This window comes from Lissotriton helveticus, chromosome 6 (assembly GCF_964261635.1).
Source record: "Lissotriton helveticus chromosome 6, aLisHel1.1, whole genome shotgun sequence".
In the NCBI taxonomy this organism is placed as follows: domain Eukaryota; kingdom Metazoa; phylum Chordata; class Amphibia; order Caudata; family Salamandridae; genus Lissotriton; species Lissotriton helveticus.
Window position 1 is genome coordinate 719,988,941 of NC_136067.1, and position 25,172 is coordinate 720,014,112.

The window sequence follows — 25,172 nt, forward strand, 5'->3', positions numbered from 1 at the left end:
CACAATTGCAAACAGTGTTCAATACAAAAACATAATTGCTCCAAACTTTCAAATGCCTCACAAAAGGATAACCTACTGCTGTTGGGGTCGACTCTACTTGCAGGTGACAGGTTGTTTTATGTACACAGTGTATATACTGCATATGGTGGTGCAGCTGCAAAATTAATTTCAGAAACAGGGCCCTTCAGTGTATTATTTCTCAATTCATTCTGTAAAACACAATGTTTGACTTATTTCTTTTCTTTTTTTATTTGTCAGAACTATTTTGATGGAAAACTCTCACCACAAGGCAAAATGCCCTGGATAGAGTACAATCATGAAAGAGTCTCTGGAACAGAATTCATCATTGACTTTTTGGAAGAGAAGCTTGGAGTGAATTTAAACAAAAACCTAAACCCCCATCAAAGAGCTGTCTCCAGAGCGGTGTCGAAAATGGTGGAAGAACACTTCTACTGGTAAGACTGTGCAAGATCTCCTATGAGAACATCATTTTGCATCGGGAATAGAAAGTGGAAGCTCTGAAAAGTGTACAGGGTTTGTACTTCCAAAGGGCTTCATGGAAAGTATTTTGTAACTCTCTTAACTCTTATTGACACTAGTTTTGCAGTTATTACCTATGAAAATTGAGCAAACATGGAGCAGAGCATTTATTTATTTTTAAAATTTTATAGAGCACGAACAAGATCCTCACGGATATCAAAGCGCTTTACACACATATGGAATATGAAGACAAAAGAGCAATAAACAAGGCATATTATGCAAAGATGAGCAAATAGTTAACCATAGAGTCCAGGCAAGGTAGCAAAGGTGCATAGGTGGTATGGCCGCCTATTGTCATAAAAGGAAAAGTACTGAGTCTCGAGATATCACGAGCCTATATTCATGTGAATTTAGCCAGGAGGACCGATTTTACTTCGTTTTTTTAAGGATGCAGTTGATGAGATACGTCTGGTTTCTGGAGGGAGGGCATTCCAGATCCTGGGTGCCATCCCTGAGAAGGAGCGTTTGTATGTTTTTTTTCTTGTGGAATCTTTGTGGTTTCAAAAGAAGATTTTCTGCGCTTCTTGTGGCTCTTGAGCCACCCAAGAGCGTCAATTTCTGAGCGAGGTAGCTGAGTGAGTTGTGGTGTATAGCCTTGTGTGGTTTAATGTATGTCGCTGATTACTTTGGTATAATTCATATGTTGTTGTTTGAATTTAATTTGCTGTTTTCATACATGTTGCAATTAAATGACTACTTAATATTAATATCTCTATATATGATTGCAATAACAGGTTTGTATTGAATTCTATTTGTGTCTTACGTGTTTCTGTTTCACATACTTATGAGGTTTATAGTTTACATTTAGAGCAAACTGTACAGTTGAGGCAACCCTTGACTATGCAGTCGTGCAGGGAATTGCATAACTGCACATATCACAATTACGGTTTGGGCAGGAAGCATCTCACCCTCGCACAAATTTACCAGAGGATAACACATAGTAAATAACAGGACGTGCATTTTGTTGGTGATAAGCACCAAAATCTGCATGATGTGTCCAATTTTTCACACTATAATCATAACAGAGTGCTATTTATCTGAGCGAATAAATGTAGATCCCTGTGGTGTTGGAATGTATCATGGGTGATAAATATAACACCCTTTTCTGGGTCGACCACATTCAGGTCCTCAGTGTTCAAAATGTATTGTTATTGTAGTGATATGGTGTGGGGTCAGATTTGATATTTTAGTGTATGTATTTTGAGTTCGAGCTGTTGTCGTGAATTGTACAGGATTTTGTCCTTATCTTAAACTATCGTATACAAAAGGTGATGGAAGAAATGCTTGGCTTAATCTCAGCCACTGCACTGATAATGACTCAGAGCCACATCAGAGTACATCATTATTTTGCACCCCGTGCCCCCTCAGTTTGGACTCAGCTACATGCAACTGAGTCTTGAACCTGCTCCAATAGGAACAGTCCAGCCCAAACTTCTAGGACAGGTACTCCCTGAACTGGAACACAAGCAACCCAGGAACGGTTTCACCCCCTTGTGACGAGCTCTTCAGCCAGCTACAGCTTAGTTCTAATGACACAATGTTCAAGAGACCCACGTCTGGGCATACTCATCCCACTTAGGGCGACATACTAAAGTATACAAAAGATGATGGATGGAATGCTTGAATTAATGTCAGCTACTGGCAAATACTCAGGCCGTATCCCAGTCCATCGTTATTTTGCACACCATATATGCATTTATGCAAATCAGCCTTGACCCTGCTCCAATGGGAACAGTCCAGCCCGAACTAATTTTAAACTATGTAATTTGTTGATGTTCATCATGTGTTGGTGGACATATTGCAAATGATTTTATATATCAGGACAATAAAGATTATCCAAATATACTCAAAAAGAGATAAAGTAGCAAGTGGACAGCAAAAATATGCATCTTACAAACAGTACTGTGGGCAGAGCTGTAGAACCATGCAAACACTAAACAACCCCTGACATTTTCAAGTAAATTAAATCATGCACTATGAAATACAGTCGAAACAGAAACATAAATGCTTATGAGGTATTATCCAAGTGTTAACTATTATAAAACAATTTAATATCCTCCTAGATTAACTTAATGTGCCTTCATAGCCCTCTTTTTAATCAAGAATTTATAACAATACAATATTTAAATTGTACGTGTTTTCACACACATTTGTGACATGTCATTGGAAAATAAATGATCCATCATACCACAATATCAAGGTACAATCTTCAAAGTGGGGATCTAGAGGTTTTGAGATTCAACGATTAGCCAGCCTCCCATGATCCTGTTTCGCACAAAAAGACCAACAAGTGAAAATAGGAGTTCACAACTTTTTTTGCCAGTGTTGTTTCTGACACATTCAACAAGTTTGCCAAACTCATTGCATGTGTGGCCTTTTTGTGTAAAACAGAATAAATAATTCAAACAATCAAAATAGGGGCCATCTATAAAATGTGATGTATCCTATCCCGCTCCCTCACAAGAGACTATGGGCCCGATGTATGAAGGGTTTTATCATTTCTTAGTGGTCTGAATTGCTATTTCGGGGCATTGAGAAATGCTAAATGGCCTTTCCAGATGTACAAAGGCTAAATCGCGGTCGCAGTTTGCAATTTCTACACGTAGAAATCGCAAATTGCAACCGCGATTTAGGAATTGCAAATAGGGATTAGCTATTTGCGATTCCTAAAGCACATGTACAAAGCATTCCCTAAATGCGAATTGGGCATTTAGGAAATGCTATTACCATTGACTACAAGTCAATGGTAACTACGTGCAAAATAAAAAAAATGCATTAAAAGTGCATTTTTTTGTGTGACATGAAGCTCAAATATGCCCCTGCTTACTCCACTAGGAATTTTGAGGTGCCACCAGGGGCAGCCTTAAGCCCAGAGGCACCCTTGGCAGTAATTTATTTAATTGCGATTTTCTATTAGGCAATCACAATTTAAGAAATGCAAACCTTTCCTATTTTTCCCGTAGGCGGGAATGTGATGGCATTTCCCATTTTCGATACTCTAATAGAGATTCCTAGTTTGTAGGAATCGCTATAAAGAAGTCACAAATTTTGTACATATACTTTTGCATTTCCTAAATAGCAATTCTTACGGAATTGCTATTTAAGAAATGCAAATGAGAAGTTTTGTGCATCTGGGCCTCTCTGCACAGAATGAGTTTCTATTTGCTGGCATTTCCATGGAGGGCGTCCCTTAACTTCCATCTCATTACTCACTATTTATTTTAGATTCACTTAGTAAGTTGGTACCTGGTCCACTACAGGTCCATAACTACCTATGCGCTCTTAGATAATGCCCTATAAATGTGCCATCACATGTCCATAACTACCTATGCACTCTTAGATATTGCCCTATGACTGTGCGATCACAGGTCCATAACTACCTATGCACTCTTAGAAAGTGCCCCATGACTGTGCCATCACAGGTCCCTAATTCTCTACACACTCTTAGATATTGCCCCATGACCGTGCCATCACAGGTCCATGGCTACCTATGCACTCTTCGATATTGCCCTATGACTATGCCATTCCAGGTCCATAACTACCTATGCACTCAAAGATATATCCCTATGACTGTGCCATCACAGGTCCATAACTACCTATGCACTCTTAGATATTGCCCTATGACTGTGCCATCACTGGCCCATAATTACCTATGCACTCTTAGATATTGCCCTATGACTGTACCATCACAGGCCCATAACTCTCTACGCACTCTTAGATATTGCCCCATGACCGCGTCATCACAGGTCCATAGCTATCTAAACACTCTTAGATATTGCCCTATGACTGTGCCATCCCAGGTCCATAACTACCTATGCACTCTTAGATATTGCCCTATGACTGTATCATCACAGGTCCATAACTACCTATGCACTCTTAGATATTGCCCTATGACTGTACCATCACAGGCCCATAACTCTCTACGCACTCTTAGATATTGCCCCATGACCGCGTCATCACAGGTCCATAGCTATCTATACACTCTTAGATATTGCCCTATGACTGTGCCATCCCAGGTCCATAACTACCTATGCACTCTTACGTAATGCCCTATGACTGTGCCTTCATAAGTACATAACTACCTATGCACTCTTACATAATGCTCTATGACTGTGCCTTCATAAGTACATTACTACCTATGCACTCTTAGATATTGCCTATTGCTGTGCCATCAACCCCTCCTCAGTTGATGTCTTGAAGAATCCACCGTCACCATGCTGTTGCTCTAGAAGTGATCGATATAAATTGATCCCAATTATCCTACATCTTCTGGCCATGTCCCTCATGTCTCACATTTCATTATGACTCTTTGAGTGGTTCTTATGGACCTCATTAGGAAGATCCAGCATCTGAGTGAAAAAGTAATAAGTTTAATTATTTTGTTTCAGTCCAAGCATCACAACTGTGACCATAAAAAATTCTTCCCACTAATGTGTTTTCAAAGTGATAATATATTTTTCGTGGCCAAATCGGTGGTTCAAGGTCCTTTTCAAAGACGTATTAACATTGAGTCTCTCTGCTGTTGTAACGGGCCAACCACTCTGTCCTTGGCCTAAGAAGCTGAGAATAACAGTGTTTTTACTTTTTATCCAACAGACACGATGATTGGCTTGACATCTACAGCCACAGTTTGCTATTGAGAAAGTGTAGAGTATCCCTCAAAATTGTTTTTTATGCAATTCATAAAGAACAAAATTTTTCTGGTGAATAAAGAGCTAGTACTCTGACCTCAAGTGGTGGGATAGTTGATCACACTGCTCGGCCGTCACCTGCTCTGGCAGCCACAGTCTTGCTCATTTTGAGGTGATGTAGCAGATGGAAGGCTGCATTAAACATAGTCATTTGCCTGGATACAGTTTGGTATGAGGTATGTCTAGGTGAAAGTACATATTTCATAACCACAGATATCTGAGTTTGTACGTGTTCAGGAACTTTCATGGTTGAATCCTCGGGGCAACACCTACAATCTACACCTATCACTAAATTAGTGCAGAAGGAAATTTCACCATAATTGTTTAATTGCCATATTCGTAAATCCAATTTTTGAGTGCAAGATTGAGATTTTTCCATTGTAAATGATTTTTCTGTACACATAATTTAAGCTGAGTTGGGCAAAATCAATAAATCATTTGAACTTTTTTAGTTTTAGGAGCTATGTATTTCCCCTTACAATCCTGTTACGATTTCAGAAATATCCTGATCACCCTGGGTCATTTTTATTTTGCATTATTTCCCTAACTAGAATAACAGTGATCAGCCAATACAAATTAATATCGGGCTTGACTGTGGTGCAGGCTGTGCGAGATTCACAGTTTAAGGGGAAGTAATTTTACATTTACATTAGTTTGCAATATTTGGTTCAATGTAAAGCTTTGTGTGGATGGGGTCTTTTTGGAAAGTACACCAATTAACCCATTTTAAATTAAATATTTATCTTATCTGAGAAATACTTAACTTTCTCAGTTGGGTAATTGATTTCTACCATTGTAGCCAATGATCTACACACCCACCCTTTCCAAAAGTAACGACACACTTGTGGGAAAAGAATTGTTTCACGTATGCTTTTTTTTTGTAATTTCCTGAAGATACACGTTTTGGAAAGGTACGGTTGCTGTCTTTTGTGTTTTTTTTCTGGAAAGTATTGAAAGACAGGATTGCCTTATTTGGGAGGGATATGGACTTTCAACAACCACGATGATAGGGCTCCCTAATGATCGCCCTAACGTTGCAAATAAAAGATGAGGCATTTGTTTAGGAACCCATCAGAAAAATGCCATCTGGTGTTTGAATGGAAACATGAAAAAATATCTGATAGAGCTTGATGTAGTTGGTAAAATTAAAACTTTAGCACTTACGGGGTTAAGAGGAAAGAGCCTTGCTTTTCTATTTTTAATGCGTTTGAATGTTGGCAGTGATGTAGCTTCAGTGCTTTCCTTTTTTCTCTCCAATAGAATACATTTTAAACCTAGCCTCTTTTACATAGACATTTAACAATACAAATAGCATTATTGATGTGTTGGGGCACTTCATCCCAATACATCAATACAGACCCAGCATAAACGGATTTTTTTAAATTGAAGATGACTGAAATGTTAGTCATTTGGCTCGTCAAAAATAAATATCAGCCAACTAAAGAACATAAATGCTCTTGATTTGTCCTAGAATACTGTTAGACCTGGCATCCTTGGAGTGGTTTCCCCTGTTTTTTTTGCCTTCTGACCTCCTGTTTTGCTGATTTCATTTTTGGTGGCTTTCGGATTCTGGGCACTTTACCACTGCTAACCAGTGCTAAAGTGCATATGCTCTGTACTCTAAACATTGTAACATTGGCTTATCCACAATTGGCATATGTAATTTGCTTGTAAGTCTCTAGTAAAGGGCATTATATGTGCCCAGGGCCCGTAATTAAATGCTACTAGAGGGCCTGCAGCACTGATTGTGCCACCCACTTCAGTAGCCGTTAAACATGGCTCAAGCCTACCACTGCAGAGCTTGTGTGTCCGTTTTAAACTGCCATTTTGACCTGGTAAGTTAACCTATTTGCCAAGCCCAAACCTTCCCTTTTATTATATATAGGTAGGCCCTATGCAGCCCTATAGGTAGGCTGGGGTGTATTTAAAAGGTAGGACATGTACTTTTGAGTTTTTCATGTCCTGATAGTGAAAAACTGCTACATTTGTTTTTCATTACTGCTAGGCATATCTCTTCTATTGGCTAAATTGTAATGATGAAAATGCCACTTTTAGAAAGTTGGCATTTTCTTACTTTAACCATTCTTTGCTTCTGCCTGTCTCTGCATACACGTCTGGGTTGGGTGACAGCTGGGTTTTGTTGCGTTCTGTCTAGACAGATACACAAACAGAGCTGGGGTGTGACTTTGGCATCCTGATGACCCATCACCAGGCTGGTGGGGTTTCCTGAGGTAGATTGGGAGGGAGAAGTTGAGACTTTCACCTGACTAGGGCTGTGCCTGCCCAACACAAGGAGCTGCATACTCTCCTGTAGTGAGTTTGGAGCCAGGGCAGGAAAGGCAGGGACCTTGCGATCTTCAAAGGCCTCTTTGAGGTCCCCCCACTTCAAAGGCACATTTGGGTATACGTATTTGACTCCCAACAGCACCAAATCAGAACTCTGCTGGAATCAAGGACATTCTGCCTAGAAAAAGAGCTGCTCTGCTGTAAATGGGTCTACCACTTTGCTAATTCCATTGCTGTGTTGGTCTGCTGCCTTCTGATTGCTGTGCTGTAGGAGGTACTGCCACTCTGGAACCTACTCTGCTGTGTTGGCCTGCTGCTTCTGCCTGGGGGTGAGAAGGACTATACCTGTTCTTTACGTCCTTTAACCCAAGATTCTCCAAGGGCTTGCTGGCTTGCCTTCTGTTTTCTGAAGTCTCAGGGATACAAAGGACTACTTGCAACTCTGCTGGCTGGTATTGCTCCACTCTGCCATCTGTGAGTCCTACCCTTGCCTGAGGTCCCACCTCCTGTACTGGGCCCCACAAGTGGATTCTGCAGCTGTTTTCTGCAAAAATCGATGCAGTGACCCCTTTGCACCAATCGGAACTGACACAGCGCCCTCTGAAGCTTTGCTGATTCAACAACGACGCAGGTCTCGGCTGCGAGGTTCGATGACGATGAAGTGCCAATCCAGAGACACCGCTGAGAGGCTCAACTTCGATGCAGCATTGATCCTTGTATGCCAACTGGGAGGCTCGATTTCGATGCATCAACCCTACTGCGTGAATTGTAACCAACGTCCCAGCCTGATTGTTTCCAGTCCAGGGATGACCTCGTCTGTCAGTTCGGGCTGGACTGTTTCCATGGGGAGCAGGGTCAAGACTGATTTGCATATTGCTGGGTCCAAACTGGAATGGCCTGGTGAGCGAAAAAAAAATGGATTTAGGTCCATATCACTGTACTTGGGTGAATATTTGACAATGTTCAGCATACCGTCCATCATCTTTTGAGTTGCTATAGTTCCCCTAATTGGGAAGGGTATGCCCAGACGTGGGCCCCGTTTTGACTATCCCATTGGATTTGAAGCTAGCCTGGCTGATGAGAGGTGATACCTCAAAACCGTCCCAGGCTGCTTGTTTCCTGTCCAGGTAGGACCTGGTATGGCAGTTTGGGCTGGAGTTTTCTCATGGGGAGTAGGGGCAAAACTGATTTGCATATGGCTAGGTCCAACTGGAATGGCATTGTGAGCAAAAAACGATGAATTTAGACCCAGATCTCTGTACAGGGGGTATGACAACGTTCAGCATTCTGTCCATAATCTTTTGTAAAACTGTCATAAGTGCCAGTATTGACAATTAAGTGCTGGTTCGGAATGTCGGAAACCACCGGCTCAAATTAAGCACTGCCGCACAGTTTTTTTCTCCTCATTTCCTTACAATTTATTACACTTGCCTGCAAAGCATGCTTGGTGCCACCAGGATTGTTCAAGTGGATATTCTCCCCATAGGCCTCGGCCTTTGGGCAATAAGTATTTAATCATTTTGTGGCAATTTGTGTCAAATGTCCTATAATAAATAAAACCCTCTGTGCCATCTCTTCCCTTGTTACTGCCTGGAGTATTATAGTGCTGACCTTATGTGGGACTGCACTTCAATTATTTAGCAATGTATTCATTTGTAGTCCACTGTAGAAAATGTTTTATTTAACCTAGCCTGCAGTGTGAATTGACAACGAGGCGCCATGTTTGACAGGTGATATATGTGGGTGAAAGCTGTATAGCTATGAGGAATGATTAAAAAGAATGTAACTTATACATTGGTCTGTGTGTTAAAGGGTTCCCAGAGATAGAATAAATAATATGAAGTAGTACAAAATCAATATTTTCCATGCCGTTCTGTTATCAACACACCAGTCTTCCAAAGATGGAGGCAGAGAGAAGTGATAACTAGGTATATAAATGGGACCCTCCAATGTTATTGATATTTCAGCCTCAGCTGCAGTTGTGAAACATGATTCGTTTCTTGTTAACCTTGTATGACTGACTATAAACAGGCGCACAAAAAAATGCATGTCAAAGGGTAGTCGCCTCCATTAACGTGCAGTACTATTCCACGAGTTGTGGCAACAAAGGCACCACTCCCCTATAATTTCTGCAGTGTCTCTTTCATCCAATAGCGGTCGGTGGTGGGAGTAGCAGCTGGGTGGTGACGTGGGGAGGGGGGGAGTAATTTATGGATTACAGAGGGTTACAGGTAAGTAAACATATAAATAAATAAAACAGACCTGACACCGACTGCTACTTCTTTCATCTGAAGTTAAAGAGAGGAGACACTCCCTTAAATAGCAACAAAACCAATGCATTTTGAAGACTGTTTTAATATTAGAGCGTGAAGACGAGTACCCAGCTCTTACAAAATGGCAGACCTGTGTAGTGCTGGACTGTCTTGTGGTTCATAAGCCTGCACTGCCGACGTCAGAGCAGAAGGATCCTTCAGAGAGGAAGCAGAATTCCACAGAGTGCGGTATAAATTGATTGGAACAGATGGGATAGCGTTGTCTTGTGGCCTTCGTCACTCTCTGTGAATAATGTACTGAGAATGATTCAGTGGTGTTTAGATGCATGCATGTATTTATAGGTGCATGTATTATTCATATAGCAGGAACCTACCTGAATGGCTATGGAGAACTGTTCAGATACTTGGGCCAGTCCCGTTAATATAGCAAAAGTAAAGCTTACGTTGCAAACGTTTGTGATTGAAAACACAAGAGTTTTCCATTGACACCATACTGCAGAAACCACACCTTCATTGTTTCAGCTGCAGGACCGCCCCACTGGCTTGCTTGCAACCTTTAGCCCTAGGTGATTTATCTCTCCGTTTTACATCCAGGCCAAATGGTAGTGTTGCAAAGGAGAAGTGTCTACTTGAAACCAACTAATTGTCCATCTCCCACCTCAAAATTACCACAAAAACTAAAGCTTTTCATCATTATCAGTCTGGATCTGGTTCCAACTTTGGGAAAAGCTATTAAACTGTTTATCAAACTCTGGGACCGACTGATCCCAAATATCCCAGGGTAGTTGTGCGTTACCATTTTCAGCATTTAAATGTGTAAATGTGCATATTCACATAAATTGTAGATAATTATGTTTTTCTTAAATCTATGTGTCTATAGTTTACACATTACATATTTATTGATAGAAAATGAGTGATACATTTCACAAAAGAAATTGTTTTTCATACACATTTTTCGTGTAGAGTCTTCTCTTTGTATTCACGCTGTCAGAAAATAGATTATTTGTATACACTTTCCCAGGATTACAACACCACACCAGGTGAATCATTTCGGTGTAAGTTTAGAAGGGCGAGGCGTTCATAAAAGCAGTGAAATGCTTTGAAAAGATACAGCTATGTGGGTGTTTCCCACATTTGCATGGACCACTACCCTAAGACTCATTTGGCAACACCCACAAGATATGATGAACTTAGCAGAAAAATTGTTTTTTTGATGGAACATCTACACTGACATCTCTGCTCCCAAAATGCCCAGAATTTTCCTTTGTGAGGCAGGATCGGTATTATGTGCAATAAAATTATTTTGTGAATCAGTCACCAAATTGGTAAAGAATGTTGACATGCATGATCCTGGGAACATGAAGAGTACTAGCGATTTTAATAGCTGCCCTATATAGAATTCTATCTGCCTAAGCAGATGATGCTTTTGTTTGGAAATCCTGGATTTTTTACCTCTGGTGTGGATGAAGCCTCCTTACCAGACCTAAGTCCCATGCTCTCTGTATAAAATTAGGTGCATCTTACCTCCAGTGTAGCTACTACTACATTAGGCATATCATAACTTTGTGGCTGACCTCCAGGCTGAGCCACATAGTAATACTGTATTTAAATGTATCTGCATCACTTCTGCCCCAGATCAGTTAAATATATGTAGTAGGATACTTCCCCCCCCCACATCTAAAACTAACTTGCGTGGTCTACACAGGCCCTCTCCTAGACCTAGTAGGCTACCCTGTAGTCTCCCTCCTTTATAAAATAACAATTTGCAATTGTTCATTAGATTTGTCTCTGGCTGTGGATAGAACTATGTCGTTTTTCATTAAAAACACATATCTGAAGTCAGATTGCGAGTACCGATTCTTTAGCTTATGTGTTAATGTTTTGCGATCCAATATCCAGTCGCAACACATTAATATTTTTCTTCCAAACAAAGTTGGTAATAATCATTCAAAACCGAGAAGGGGTCCCCAAGGTACCCCTTCTTAGATATGGGCAAACCAACAAATTAACAGGAGAGCCGAGCCAGAGCCCATGCACGAGATGAAGCCTGAAAATGTATTAAATGCCGTTTTAGTGAAGTAAAATATTTGCCTAATATCACACAATTTAAGAATGGAAGCTGTGATTTATCCTGGTTTTCTGGTTTCGCTTTGTACAAATCAGCCACTAATCCATTTGTCTTTCCTTTTTTATGATAAAGCTTTTTTTCTCTCCTATTTTTGCATATCTCTGCAGTTTTTATAAAGAGTGAACCCAACCCAAAAGTATTGAAGCGCTTTAGGTGAGCACCAGTTACACAAGGCCACGTTCATTTTATATAGGCGGGGAGATTACGTAATTTTCCCATGATGTTGAGCTGATGCTGAGACTCAAGCCTAGTTCCCCAGTTACAAAGTATACAGCTCTGGCTATAGAGCCACATCCTGGGTAGAGGGAGTGTGGTAGGCAGAAGCCACTTGAAAGCTCGGCTCCTTATGGGCTCGAGGTTCCAATAGGACCTTGAGCTGATCCAGTGCCAGGCTTCCCTGGACCAGAAACAAGCATCCTGGGACCGGTCTCGGGGTAACACCCCTCATCTGCCAGACTAGCTTGAATCCAGTTGCAAAGTGAGCAAGGGACTCACTTCTGGGCATACCCTGCCAATTTAGGGCAAACAACACAAAAACAAGGAGATGATGGATGGTGTGCTGAAACTTTTTCAGACAGTCACCCCCAGTCACAGATCACAGATCTGGGTTGAATCCATCATCGTCCTTCAACTCACTTCGCCACCCCAGTTCAAACCCAGCCATATGCAAATCAATCTTGACCCTGTTGCTCATGGGAACAGTCCAGTCCAAACTGCCAAGCCAGGTCTTTCCTGGACCAGAAACAAGCATCCTGGGATCGGTTTTGGGGTAACACCCCTCGTCAGCCAGACTAGGTTAAATCCAGTGGCAAAGTGAGCAAGGGACTATAAGGGGAAAATTAATGCAGACGGCTCATGGAGTGAATACATTGGAAGGAGATGCAAAACTGCGGAGTGAACCCCAGCTGGGGTTGCTGATAATTCACAGAAAATTAAATGCATGTTGGTTTGAATAAGAACATTGGAAGGCTGTCCTTGTTTTTGTTTATTGTTGTCCAGAGCAAGACCCACCTTGATGCGCAGTTAATAACACATTATCATAGCGTAGAAATGGCGACCACAAGGTCCAATGTCTTGTGACAGTTTTCCTAAATTGGACAATGAGGATAAAAGCATATTCTGAACTTTGAAATCTGGACATTTTACACTATATGCCTTTTCATTTGTTTCATGTATTGTGCGTATGTACACAGGGAACTGTATATTCTCACCATGTGTATGTTTTTTTATATGTAATATATGTGTTTTGTGTAGCAGTTTGAAAAACAAAAAAGTTAAGAAAATTGCTTGATTCGGAATACCGTTGGGTAAATGACAATGAATATAGTGTACTAAAAATGTCCTTTATGTTGTGTGTGTTTATTTTGTTGTGTACACTTTTTTTCAAAAGAGTTTAGCACACTAGTGGTGGTGTTCCTTGCCAGGGACTTTATTGCTAAGATAGTCCCCACTCTTGGTAGCCTTTAAAGAATCCAGAGAGGTTGGCAGAGCACCTTAGGCACACTTCCAAGCATCCAAGACTGGGGTGGCACCACTTGGCAGGGTAGACTCACAGATAGCAGAGTCCAGTTGCTGAGGTCGAGGTTGTTGGAACCTTCTGTCCTTGAGGCCACTCAACTAGCCCTCGGAGTCACTCTGGTGGTTCTGTGTTCAACGGATGCAAGCCCAGTCCTTCTCAGCCAGACAGGAAACAGCAGGCATCAGGTCAGCACAACAGGGCAGTAGTCATTCAGAGCAGCATTCCAGCAGCGTGACAGTACTTTCAGCAGCATAACAGTCCTTCCTCTTGGCGGAGTATTCACAGGTCCAGAAGTGTACTGAAGAGTTTGAGGTCTAGTGGTGCATTTGAAGTGGAGGAGAAGCTTTTAGAGGTTTCTCTTTCAAAATCCCCAGGCATCTTGCCCCCTCTGTCCTGGCACCAGACTAACTACAGGGGGTTATCAGCCCTTTGTGTGGAGGCAGGACAAGACATTAAAGTGTAAGTGGAGCTGTGCCCAGCTCTTCCCACACATCCTGGTAGTGATGGCCCATCCAGGCACATCTAAGTTCTCTATTTTGTGTGTCTGTCTAAGAGGAATACACAGAGTTAAAGTTTGGCAGATGGATGCTCCCTCCATCACAAATGTGACAGATACCCTATCCACCTTATTACAAGTGCCATAGCATTTAATACCCTTTTAATAAGGCAGAGGGAATATCTGTCACATTTATGACAGAGAATCTGACCACCAAACTCTAAATCAGGCCCTTAGTCTGTTTGTGGCACAATTTTCTCTTGTAGATTAAAAAAAATTAGACAAACTTCAGTCAACTATTACAAAACTTTTCTTCTCAAAGTCTTTTTATAAAATTCTCCAAATGTTTCAATATATTTTCAATGTATTCTTCTGATACACAGTTCAAACATTTACTGATGTATATTACCAGTGCATTTCGGTCATAAATTGCACTTCTTCAGGTGAAATTAACACTATGCAAAAAAGGAGAATCCATCAAACAAATGATGCAGGCTCTTCTGTTTGACACCAGGATTCTCCAACAAGTAGATCATGAGCTACTGGTACTCTCCAGCTACCTGTAAGTAGCGCTCTTGTGTGCAGCCCAGTCTAGTAAATTCGTTTTTCTATATTTTACATATGACTCTCAAACACATGAGATTTTATGTGGTGGATCTCTGTGAACATAAAGTAGTTTTAATTTACACCTCAAATTACAACATGGTTTTATGTTATGCTTTGTACTATGTGTACAGTAAAACATCATAACCACAAGACTCTGGGGCAGATTTACTAAGATTTTGCACCAGGCTTGCACCACTTTTGTGGCACAGTCCCAACACAAAATAATTTTAGAGATTTACTATGCCACTCAAAGCCACTTTGCATGGTTTAGTAAATACAGTGTAATGCCACTCAGATAATTGGGCTGCCTTGCATTACTCTACGTCATGGAGGCGTTCATTGGGTGGAGCATAGGGGTTCTCTTGCATCCACCCATGGATTTTGATGCAATCCCAGAATTACTAAGGTGAGTACACCTGGGATTGCGTTATAATGCTATGCCTCTCTAAACCAGGCGTAACAAGGAGGAATATTTGTATTTCTCCTCGCTATTTCCCCTTTCTATGTGTGCTGTATTGTGTAAGACACAATCGGGCACATGCATCATTGTCAATTGCATTCGCAAATGGTGCGAACCGCAATTTTCGGCCGTTTGCGAATGCAATTGACAAAATTGGGATGCATCATGTGTTTCGCAATTTTAGAAATCGCAATCATGTTGCGATTCCTAAAATTGCGATTGCATTTAAGAAATCGCAATTTGAGATTTCTTAAATGCAATGCATGAACATTTTAAATTTGTGAATTCGCAAATAGGGAGAGGTAAATTACCATGAAGTTGATCTTCATGGTAATTTGGAAAACTTTCAAAAATGCACAAAAGTGCATTTTTTAAAGTTTCATTTTACACACACACATGCCCTTGGGGCATGTGTGTGTGAAAAATGCACTTAAAGTTATATTTCTGGGGTGCAAGGGGGGGTCCTTTGGACCCCCCTGCACCCTTGAAATTGCATTCTCAATTTCCGATTTGCAAATTGCTAATCGCAAATTGAGAATGACTTCCCATTCATTCCTATGGGCCTCTAGGCCCATAGGAATCAATGGGAAGGGATTCCTTAATTGCGATTCGCAAATTGTGAATCGCAATCAAGGAATTTTAAGAAATCGCAAAAAAATATGCGATTTCTTGATGCATAGCCTTTTGCGATTTCTTAATTGCGATTCCTTAATTTTTGCAATTAAGAAATCGCAAACGGCAACAATGATGCATGTGGCCGATAGAAACAGGATAATACCTTAAGAATTTTTTTGTGCACAAAACAATCCTGCTTTTAACACAGGCACCCTTGCACAATGGTGTATGGGTACCTGCGTTGTTGCTGGGCATCACACAATGCGTAGTGCTAGGAGACAGCACAAATGTGCAACATCTTAGTAGATATGGTGATTTCTGTTGTCTCATTTTCACGCACTGCAGCACAACAGCTTTGCTTGCTGCACTGCGCTGTATTGCGTGAAAATTAATAAATATCCCCTTTCTCTTTAAAACTATCATTTCAACTAAAAACACGGATATTGTTCCTTCAAACACTTTGAAATCAAGAGGAATGCTAATCATGTGCACATTGGCAGAGGGCAGCATGAGGTCACCTCCCACAGTTAATTAACAAAAAGATGTGAACTGATACCCATGAATATATTCAGTCTGTACAGGGACGGAGAGAACCTAAAACACGTGCTATTGGTCCCACAATGCACAGCGTCATCTTGCCTTCATTTATATTGCAGTAAAGCATGCCCTGCATGGCTAAATTGCTTGTAGATGCCCTATGTGCGAGATTATCCAGTGTTGGCAAATCTACAAAGTTTTCATTGGAGGTCTGAAAAGGTGTTTGCAAATGTGATCCTGAGTCACAAATCGGTGTATGTGTTGGTGAGTGATCCGATTGTGCTTGTTGTGGGGGTCTTACGTATTTGTTGACTGCAGCATGGAGGTTTGTGGTAATGATCCAGGCATGTAGTTGGATCCTCAATGACTTTATTGCAAGTGCTCAACATTTTGTTGCTTGTTGGAGCAATCTAGTATCCCCCTTTCATTTGCCATTTACTTAGACCTGAGGCTGTGCTACTGTGTTTGATTAATGTACTTAACAATAACTGCGCATGTAAATCTTTTTTTTTTTTTTTTTTTGGTGTAAGATGTTTATTGCACATTGTCACATAGGTAGAATACATGTCACCGCCTACAACCCTTTCGGGCCGGCTATACAGGCTGTCTCCTCTACTGTATGCTTGTATCTTTAAGTTCGCCTTACTTCATACACAGCCCATCAGCCGACAACCGTAGGTCCGGCGGCGTTGCGTGAGTTATCAGATATGTGCGATTGTAAACAATGCTGTTATTGCTAGGATTTGCGTTCTTGTTCTTACTATTTTTATACATTGTATGTGAAGTCATAGTAAACTAGATAAACAAATTAACAAAACCCTCTCAAAGCACTGTGTCACAGCATTCTCCCTCCCCCATTCTTATTCATATAACCATACTCATTTCCATGTGGCCGGATACTGCTCAGATCTTCAGTAACGTAGTCCGTCGTACTCGTTAACAGGTATTGTCGAAATGGAGCCCAATAGTCCCTGGGGCGTGAACTTACAGGCAAGTCTTCTTCAAATGTGGCAAGCGTATCACAACAATACGTCAAATCTTCCAACCAACTTTGTACCTTGGGCCTCATTATACTATTCCAATGTAGAGATACTCTCCGCTTTGCCATTAAGAGTGCTATTACACACAGTTTACGCCTCTGCGCTCGCAGCTGCGGTACTATTCCTAGCAAACAAATCTTGGCCGTACATTGCAAAGTTGCTCCCAGTATGTCATTAATGGCCTTTATCACCTGTTCCCAGTAGTTCGCTACCGGGCCACAGTGCCACGCTAAATGTATAAAGTCTGCATTTTCTTGTCCACAGCGTACACAATTGGAAGTGTCCCTTAAACCATACCTGTGTAGTCTGTGTGGTGTGTGATACATTTGGTGAAGATATTTATAGTGGATAATTCTTAAATTTCCATTAGGTGTCAGCAACCCCGTCAATAGGCAGGTGACTTCCCATTCCTCTTCGGAAATTGTGACACCCAATGCCGTGGCCCATCTTTCCCTCGCCCTTGCAGTGTTACCTCCAATGTCTATTTGCGCGCTATTATATAACCTAGATACTAAATGTGAGGCCGTAGGTGTGGTAAGTACTAGCTGTAAAGGGGCTAGCGCCTGTGGTTCATCGGGGAATGTGGGAAAGTGTTCTCTCATCGCCCTTTGCAACCTATAATAATTGAATCTAAACAACAGTGTTGGGTTGCTGATGTAATCTAGTTTGTCAAGAGTTAGAAAAACTCCATCCTTGTATAAGTCGCCTATTTTGTCTATTCCCGCATGTTTCAGTGCTTCCTTTCCAATTTGCTCCTGTGTAACTGACAGGGCTGGGTGATGGGCTAGCGAAAGCGCAGGAGCGTAGAGTGGCACGCTTTGTGCTACTTTTCCCAGTATCCTCCATGCCTCAGTGGTGGTATTCACCGGATTAATATCATGGTCATGTAATCGTACTCTCTTATGAGTGAGTATGCTCGTGAGCGGGATTGGGTCAGCGTCACCCTTCTCTACCGCTACATGCGTTAGGAAAGGCACTTCATGGAACCAGTAATGTGCAAATTGCGCTTGAGCGCAGAGGTAATATAAGTAGATATCTTGGACCTTAAAGCCACCCTTAGCATATGGTAGCGTCATCGTATTTAATTCTAGTCTAGCTTGTTTCCCTGCCCATATTAGGGTCAGTATGAGGGTTTTGATGTTACGGAACACCTCTGCGGGGGGTTTGATAGGAATGTTGTTGAACAGGTACAGGAACTTGGGGAGTAGGACCATTTTTACAATTGCGATTCTATCTGCCAGGGACAGCGGTAGCTTAATCCATCGCTTAATTTTGTCTTCCAATGTGGATATAGTTCTCCCGTAGTTGGTGCGGATAACCAATTCCGGGTCCCTGTGGAACCACACTCCCAGATATCTGGTAGGCTCAGTTTGCCATTCTAGTGGGTAGTCCAGGGCCGTCGGATGAGTACTGTCTGTTAGCGATAGAATAAGGGACTTGGACCAGTTAATTTGTAGCCCCGAGTACTGACCGAATTTGATATACTCTCGCAACAGCGGGTTAAGATGTTGTTCCGGGTTCTTAACATACAGCACCATATCGTCGGCATATAGTGAGATGTGAATGGGTCGTGTCGGGAGCTGAATGGCCGAATAGTGATGGTGCTGTCGGATCTTGCAGGCCAGGGGCTCAAGTATAAGGGCAAACAGCATAGGCGACAGAGGACACCCTTGTCTGGTACCACGACATATCGCTATGGGGTCCGACAGATGTCTATTTATCCTTATGCGTGCAGTTAAGTTCGTGTATAACATCGTTATTCACCCTATGAATAACGGTGGGAAACCCATTCGTATAAGTACTGCGTGTAAAAAAGGCCAGTCAATTGTATCAAACGCCTTGGCCGCGTCTAATAACACTGCCACGGCCTTTACGTCTGGTGCCAGATAATGTGCCAAAGCAAACAGTGTGCGGGTATTATGTGTGGTTGATCTTTCCGATATAAAACCAGATTGGTCGGGCCTGATCACTAGCGGCATTAGAGGTTTTAATCTGTCAGCTAGTATGCTCGCTATTATTTTAGTGTCTACGTTTATTAGCGAGAGAGGGCGGTAGGAATCGCATTGTTCCTGATCCTTTCCTGGCTTTAATAGTGCAACTATTAACGCTTCCCTCATTGAAACCGGTAATGTTTGTTCTGCGTGTGCTGTCTCGTACAGGTTTATCAGATGCGGAGCAAGTGTGTCCGCAAACTTTTTATAAAATTCAATCACGAACCCGTCTGGCCCCGGAGCTTTTCCGTTCGGCAGACGTCTAATGGTATCTAATACTTCCTGGACCGTAAGGGGACGAGCTAGATATTCCCTATGTCCGTCGGCCAGCCACGCCAGCTCCACATCTGATATATATTCCAACAGTTTGTCTTGCGGTATCAATGGTCTCGCCTCATATAATGCCTCATAAGTGCCCATAAACTCGCCCAGTATGTTTTTGATGTCGTGTGTGAGTACGCCCGCCTTGGTCTGGATTGCTGTAACATGTTGAGGCGCTCTACCTGTACATATCTTGTCCGCCAGGGCCCTTCCCGGTCTACCTCCCTCTCCATACCTCCTTGCAGTTGTCCTTTTGAAAATATATTTCAACTCGTCCTCTGCAAATGTGCGGTGTTCCGACAGCTGTGCCTGTATTTCCCCTAACACAGTTTTGTCTCCAGTTTGTGTGTATCGCTGTTCTAACTTATGTATTTCCTCTTCACGTGTTTTCAATTGTTGGCGAATGTCTTTTAATATGCCTGAAGTCGTGCTAATGCATACTCCCCTTATCGTGGCTTTGAAAGCTTCCCATAAGAGACAGGGGTCGTCCGTCGTGGGGGAATTTAGCTCAAAATACTCCGATATCGCTTTCTGAATGGTATCCACGTACAATGGGTCACGCAGGGCTTGTGCATTAAAACGCCATGTGAAAGGTGGTGGTGTATAGCAGGGGATTCGCATCTCCAATAGCACGGGGCTATGATCCGAAAGCGTTCTGGAGAGGTGCTTGACATTTACAACCCATGTTATTATATCCTGTGTGCCTAACCAGAAGTCCAGTCTGGACCAACTGCCGTGCGCTGCATTTATGTGTGTCGCCATTTGTTCCCCTGGGTGCATTATCCTCCATAAGTCGCTCAGGGGTAGGTCTGTCAACGTGTCGAGTAGCATCGCCCTCGCATTCGTATATGTGGTTCCTGTGTGTGCAACGTTCTGTCCAGTCCGTCTGTTAGTGTGACATTAAAATCTCCCCCCCAAATTATATTCTCAGCTTGTATGTCTGCAATAGTGTGCCATAGTGTCTCATAAAACTGAGGGTCGTCAATGTTAGGGCCATACACGTTCACTAATGCAACCTTTCGTTGTCGAACCTTACCTACCACCACGACATATCTGCCCTCTGTATCTTTGTGCGTTTCTGAAATCTGGATGTGTGTCCCTTTCTTTATCAGTATGCTAACCCCTCTTGCGTATGTTGAGTAGTTTGAGCTAGTGATAGATTCCGCCCATCTGTTACCCAGCGTGGACGTACCTGTCGGTGCCAGGTGCGTTTCTTGTAGAAATGCAACATCTACCTGTGCCCTGTCAAGGAACGCAAACATTTGCCGTATCTTCTTTGGGTTGCCTAATCCCCTTATGTTCCAAGTCATGAAGTTTAGTGTATTATTGTGTACCACGTCTACTTGTCGATTGAGCATGCCAGGACTTACTACTGCATCTAGTCGTCCAGCAGTGTGTCTTAATGGACACAATCGTATAAATTCTCTGGTGATGAGCATGAGCCAAACACTCGCAGATTTGGTAGTTAAAGAGGTTGCAATGCCTCTCAGACACAGTGCATCTTTTTGAACAATTCCCAACATCCCTTCCCTCCCTCCTCCCACTTCAGCACCCAAACTTTGCCAAAGCCATCCCCTTATTAACATCAAACCAGTACCAAACCTTGAAGCGGGGTACACCCTCTTGGGGGTGCCGCCAGGTGCACACGTCTCCATCCACATTGTGGATGTGGACGGGTGCTCATTCCAACATCGTAGTAACATATTACTTTTCCTTTCCTCCCCATCACACCCTATTCATGTCAACAGATCTCGTTGTTCCAGAAATATTAATATTATCAACTTGTTTGGGATCTTTCTTCTCTCGTGTGAGCCCCCCCATGCAGTCATTATCACAGTACAGTAGGTCATGGGCTCCTGGCACCTAGAGTGCCGCGTACGTACCCCGAGGAAAGACCTCCCCCGAAATTGCACCACATTGGACCAACAGCAGGGAGCGCTAATGTACTCACTGTTCAGTACTAATGTTCTCACTCTTCGCAGCTCCGTCGGTTAGTCACTCCATGTCCTTCAGTAAGTCCCACGTTCCACATATTACCTTCTACTTGTTCCGCAGATATCCGTTTTACGCGTTACCTCATTCGCTCTTGCGAAGGATATGGAGAAAAATAAGAAATTAAATTTACGGGGGGGGGGGGGGGGAAACGTATGAACAGCAGCCAACGGACTTTCGGAGATCCCGCCGGTCCTTTGTGTCTCAGCCATTTATCCTCTCAGTCGTTATCACTCATCCTGTCTTCTCTTTCCCGTTCCTTTCGGCGCTTCCCTACTGTCTTGATGTAATCCTGTGCAGCCTGTACCGTTTGAAGAATCACCGGTTTACCCGCATTGATGATTTTTAGTTTGGCCGGGTACAGCATCGCATATTGAAGTCCCATCTCTCTGAGTTTCTTTTTCACCGAGGCAAATTCCTTTCTCGCCAACTGCACCGCCATGGTGTGGTCTGGATAGAATTCCAGGGTGTTGCCTTGATACTCTATAGTACCCTTCTCCCTCGCAAGTCTCAGAGCTGTGTCCCTATCCCTGTAATTCAGCATGCGGGCAATAATCATTCGAGGTGCGGCTCCCGGCTTAGGGATTGGCGCCAAAGATCGATGCGCCCGTTCGACTAGGAATACCTCCGAGAAGCTTCCTGCACCAAATATGTCCTTCAGCATTGCTTCTATGTATGTCTCCATCTTGCCCGTGTTTGTCGACTCCGGCAGGCCCGAAATGCGTACATTATTCCTGCGTGATCTCGCTTCTTGATCTTCCACCTTCGATTTTAGCCCCTCCAGTGTCTTTTCAATATTTCCACAAGTTTTCGTGGTGATCCTCGACTCGTCCTCCACTGTAGAGATCCGTTGCTCAGCCTCCACTAGCCGCTCGTCGTGCTTCTCCAGTTTCGCTGTCATGGTATCCACTCTCTGCATGACGTTATCTAGTTTATTGTTCATTTCCTGTAAGCTTTGCTGAATGGCCCTCAACACAGATTCCATGCCTGCACCCTCACCCAGTTCTTGATCACCCGCCCCTTCCGAAGTAGGTGCGTTAGATTTGGTTGGCTTTCTGGATTCAAAGGGCAGTTTCGTCTGTTGTTTGTCGGGTTTCCCCATTACTTTGGGATGAGTCCGAGGGGTAGAGCGCTGTGGATCTGGGCTCTTAGTGACCTCGTTCACCGCGGTAGTTCGATTACGTCGTGGATGTGTTCGTGTAGCCGACTGCGTTGTGGCACTATGCATTAGCCCCTCCGTGCACTCACTTTTCTGCCCGGCTTTGCTGTGCAGTGTCTTGGCTCTTATTCTTTTAATGTGCGCAGTGTTGCCTCATTCTCTCCGTGTTACACCATGCCAGGCGCTGTGCATCTGGGGGAATGTAGATCGTAGTCATGCGTGGCTCTAGGGACCTGCAGGTCTCGTTAGCGTGCGGTTATGGAGCGAATGTTCGCGGCAGACAGTTTAGCCCTCACCTGTCTATAGTGCTGGCATGTAGTTTTCGTTTTCTTCGCCTTTCCTCCGGTCGCCCCGTAGGGCAGTCAGTTAGTTGTGCAGGCTTCCAGGTTTCCAGGTAGTATCGCGGTCTCCGTGTACACTGCACGTCTGAAATGCCGTGCTCGCACTGCGCACCTCTCGTTTCCCCCGTTGCCTCTTCAACAGTGGCGCGCAGTCGGTCACCTGGTGCAGTGCCTCGCGTGCTAGCCCTCCAGCGCTTTCCACCTGTTTTCCGCTGCTCCTGCCCAGCCTCTATAGGAGCTTGCTCTCCCTTATTGTCCGCCTGCCTGCAGCCTCGTGGTATCGGAGCGCCCGCCGCATCCCGTGGTATCAGCAATGTCTTTGCGTTCCAGCGCCGCCGCCATTTTGCGTGCGGTGGAACGCAACTTTGTCCACAGTTTTCACTTAGCGAGGAAGGTCTCCCCTCCCGTGGACCTTAGAAGCACTGGGGCGCCCACTTACTGGGGTGATAATCCTGCGGTCCGCCAGCCTGCCAACGTTGGTTCTCGCCCGTGAGACCTGTGATTCTGTTTCTTCGGCGCCGCCATTTTGAATCTCCTCTCGCCTCCACTTGTATTTACGTTAATTTTCTCCTCCCAGGGCGCTCGTGCAGAGCCGAAATTCTTCCCGTTTATTGCCTCCGTCTTCCGATCTTCATTTTTTATGCTGCCGTACTTTTTCGCTCGGGGTTAGGGGTAGGAAAGGCGTTTAGTCCGCACCCGTCCGGCGGAGCTGACTTACATGCCAGCCATCCCGCAGTGCGCCCTCTAGCGCCCCCGCGCATGTGAATCTTGATAAAAGTGCCAATTGAAATGGCTCCATTCGTGTTTGCTAAATACAGGGTAATCCACTGTATTATCTGGAGAAGGGTTTACAATGAACTAATACTTTGGTAGTGCATACTGACTTCCTAAAGTATAAAGGGACTATTTTAGAGTTTGGCGAATATGGGACCTTTGCCAAAGAAGGCGAATGTTCTGTCTGCCCTATTTACCATGCTTAGGTTTCCAATACTCTCTAAATAGGATGGATAGGACATCTCCCATCTTTTTGGCGGAACCACGCATCCACCAAACTCTAAATAAGGCCCAGAGACAGTTCAGGCACAGCCTCCATTTTGGACTGAAAGAGTGTAACAAGGATGTGCAATGCCTAACTGATAAACATGTATAGCGTTGTTGCCAATCAGTTAAGAAACTAAGTCGACATATTAATGTTCCACTGTACACTACTTTTTTCATCACAACTACTTCTTACAACTGCAACTCCGGTGCCTAATATAAATAAATAAACAGACGGAGAGGCCCAGAATGTTTCTTAGGAGTCCACCACCTACGCTGCTAAATACCAGATGGTCAAATACCAAGGCTGCCTAATTTTCGTTCCAATAATGCCTGTTTCTTCCGCAACCATACACTTCCTGTTTTCTTATACTCCTCTTCCTCCTCCTTTTTCCCTTTTCTGCCTTCCTCTCTCTTGCTCTCAACGTCTTAGGATGAAAAATAAGCTCGAGTAAACAGAAATGAGTGTCCATCATCTGCAACCACCGGCACAAATTGATTACCTTTCCAATATTACCTGTACTGACCCTTACCTTCTATACTATAGCTGAATCAAAAAGATGTAAAAATAATGACAAAAGTGCAATTAAATGAATTTAAAAATAATTTAATACACTATTATTGAAATGAATGTAAAAACATAATCACCGATGGTAAAGGATAGAGTTAGAATGAGAATTTGCTTAAGGGAAAAGGTTCCTCATTTACAAATAATTCAACATGCGTTACATTCTATTGACATAAATAAAAAAAAACAATGTTCCTTTATTTGTTGGAAGCATTAATGTTTTTTTAGGGCTAGGCTAAGCTTTCTATGTTTCTATATAATACACATTGGTTAGCATTAGGGCTAGGATAAGCATGCTAGGGCAAAGGTACCATACTAGGTGAAAAATTAACTATAATTTAAAAATATATATATATTTAATATTAGTTATGTGTAGCATTGGCATTAAGGTTTGGCTAAGGATGGCTTAATATAATATCAATTTAATGTATTTCATATATTTAAATAAAATGATACGTTTGTTTATTTATAAGGGAAAGAGTAAAGGGAAGGCTGAGGGGCAAGACAAATAACTTAAATTAGTTAAAATGAAAGTAACTCAATTAAATATATTAAGACAGATATTTAGACG

The 25,172-nt window shown here is 42.8% G+C and overlaps 1 protein-coding gene across 1 annotated transcript in view; it reads left to right on the plus strand.

The window, feature by feature from the left end:
• Window positions 1–25,172, plus strand: part of FAXC (failed axon connections homolog, metaxin like GST domain containing) — a 341,056-nt gene that overhangs the window by 215,284 nt on the left and 100,600 nt on the right. The window contains exon 3 of the mRNA XM_078648216.1: window positions 259–455. Coding sequence (XP_078504342.1) covers window positions 259–455 — 197 coding nt within the window. The remainder of the gene's footprint in view (window positions 1–258; window positions 456–25,172) is intronic.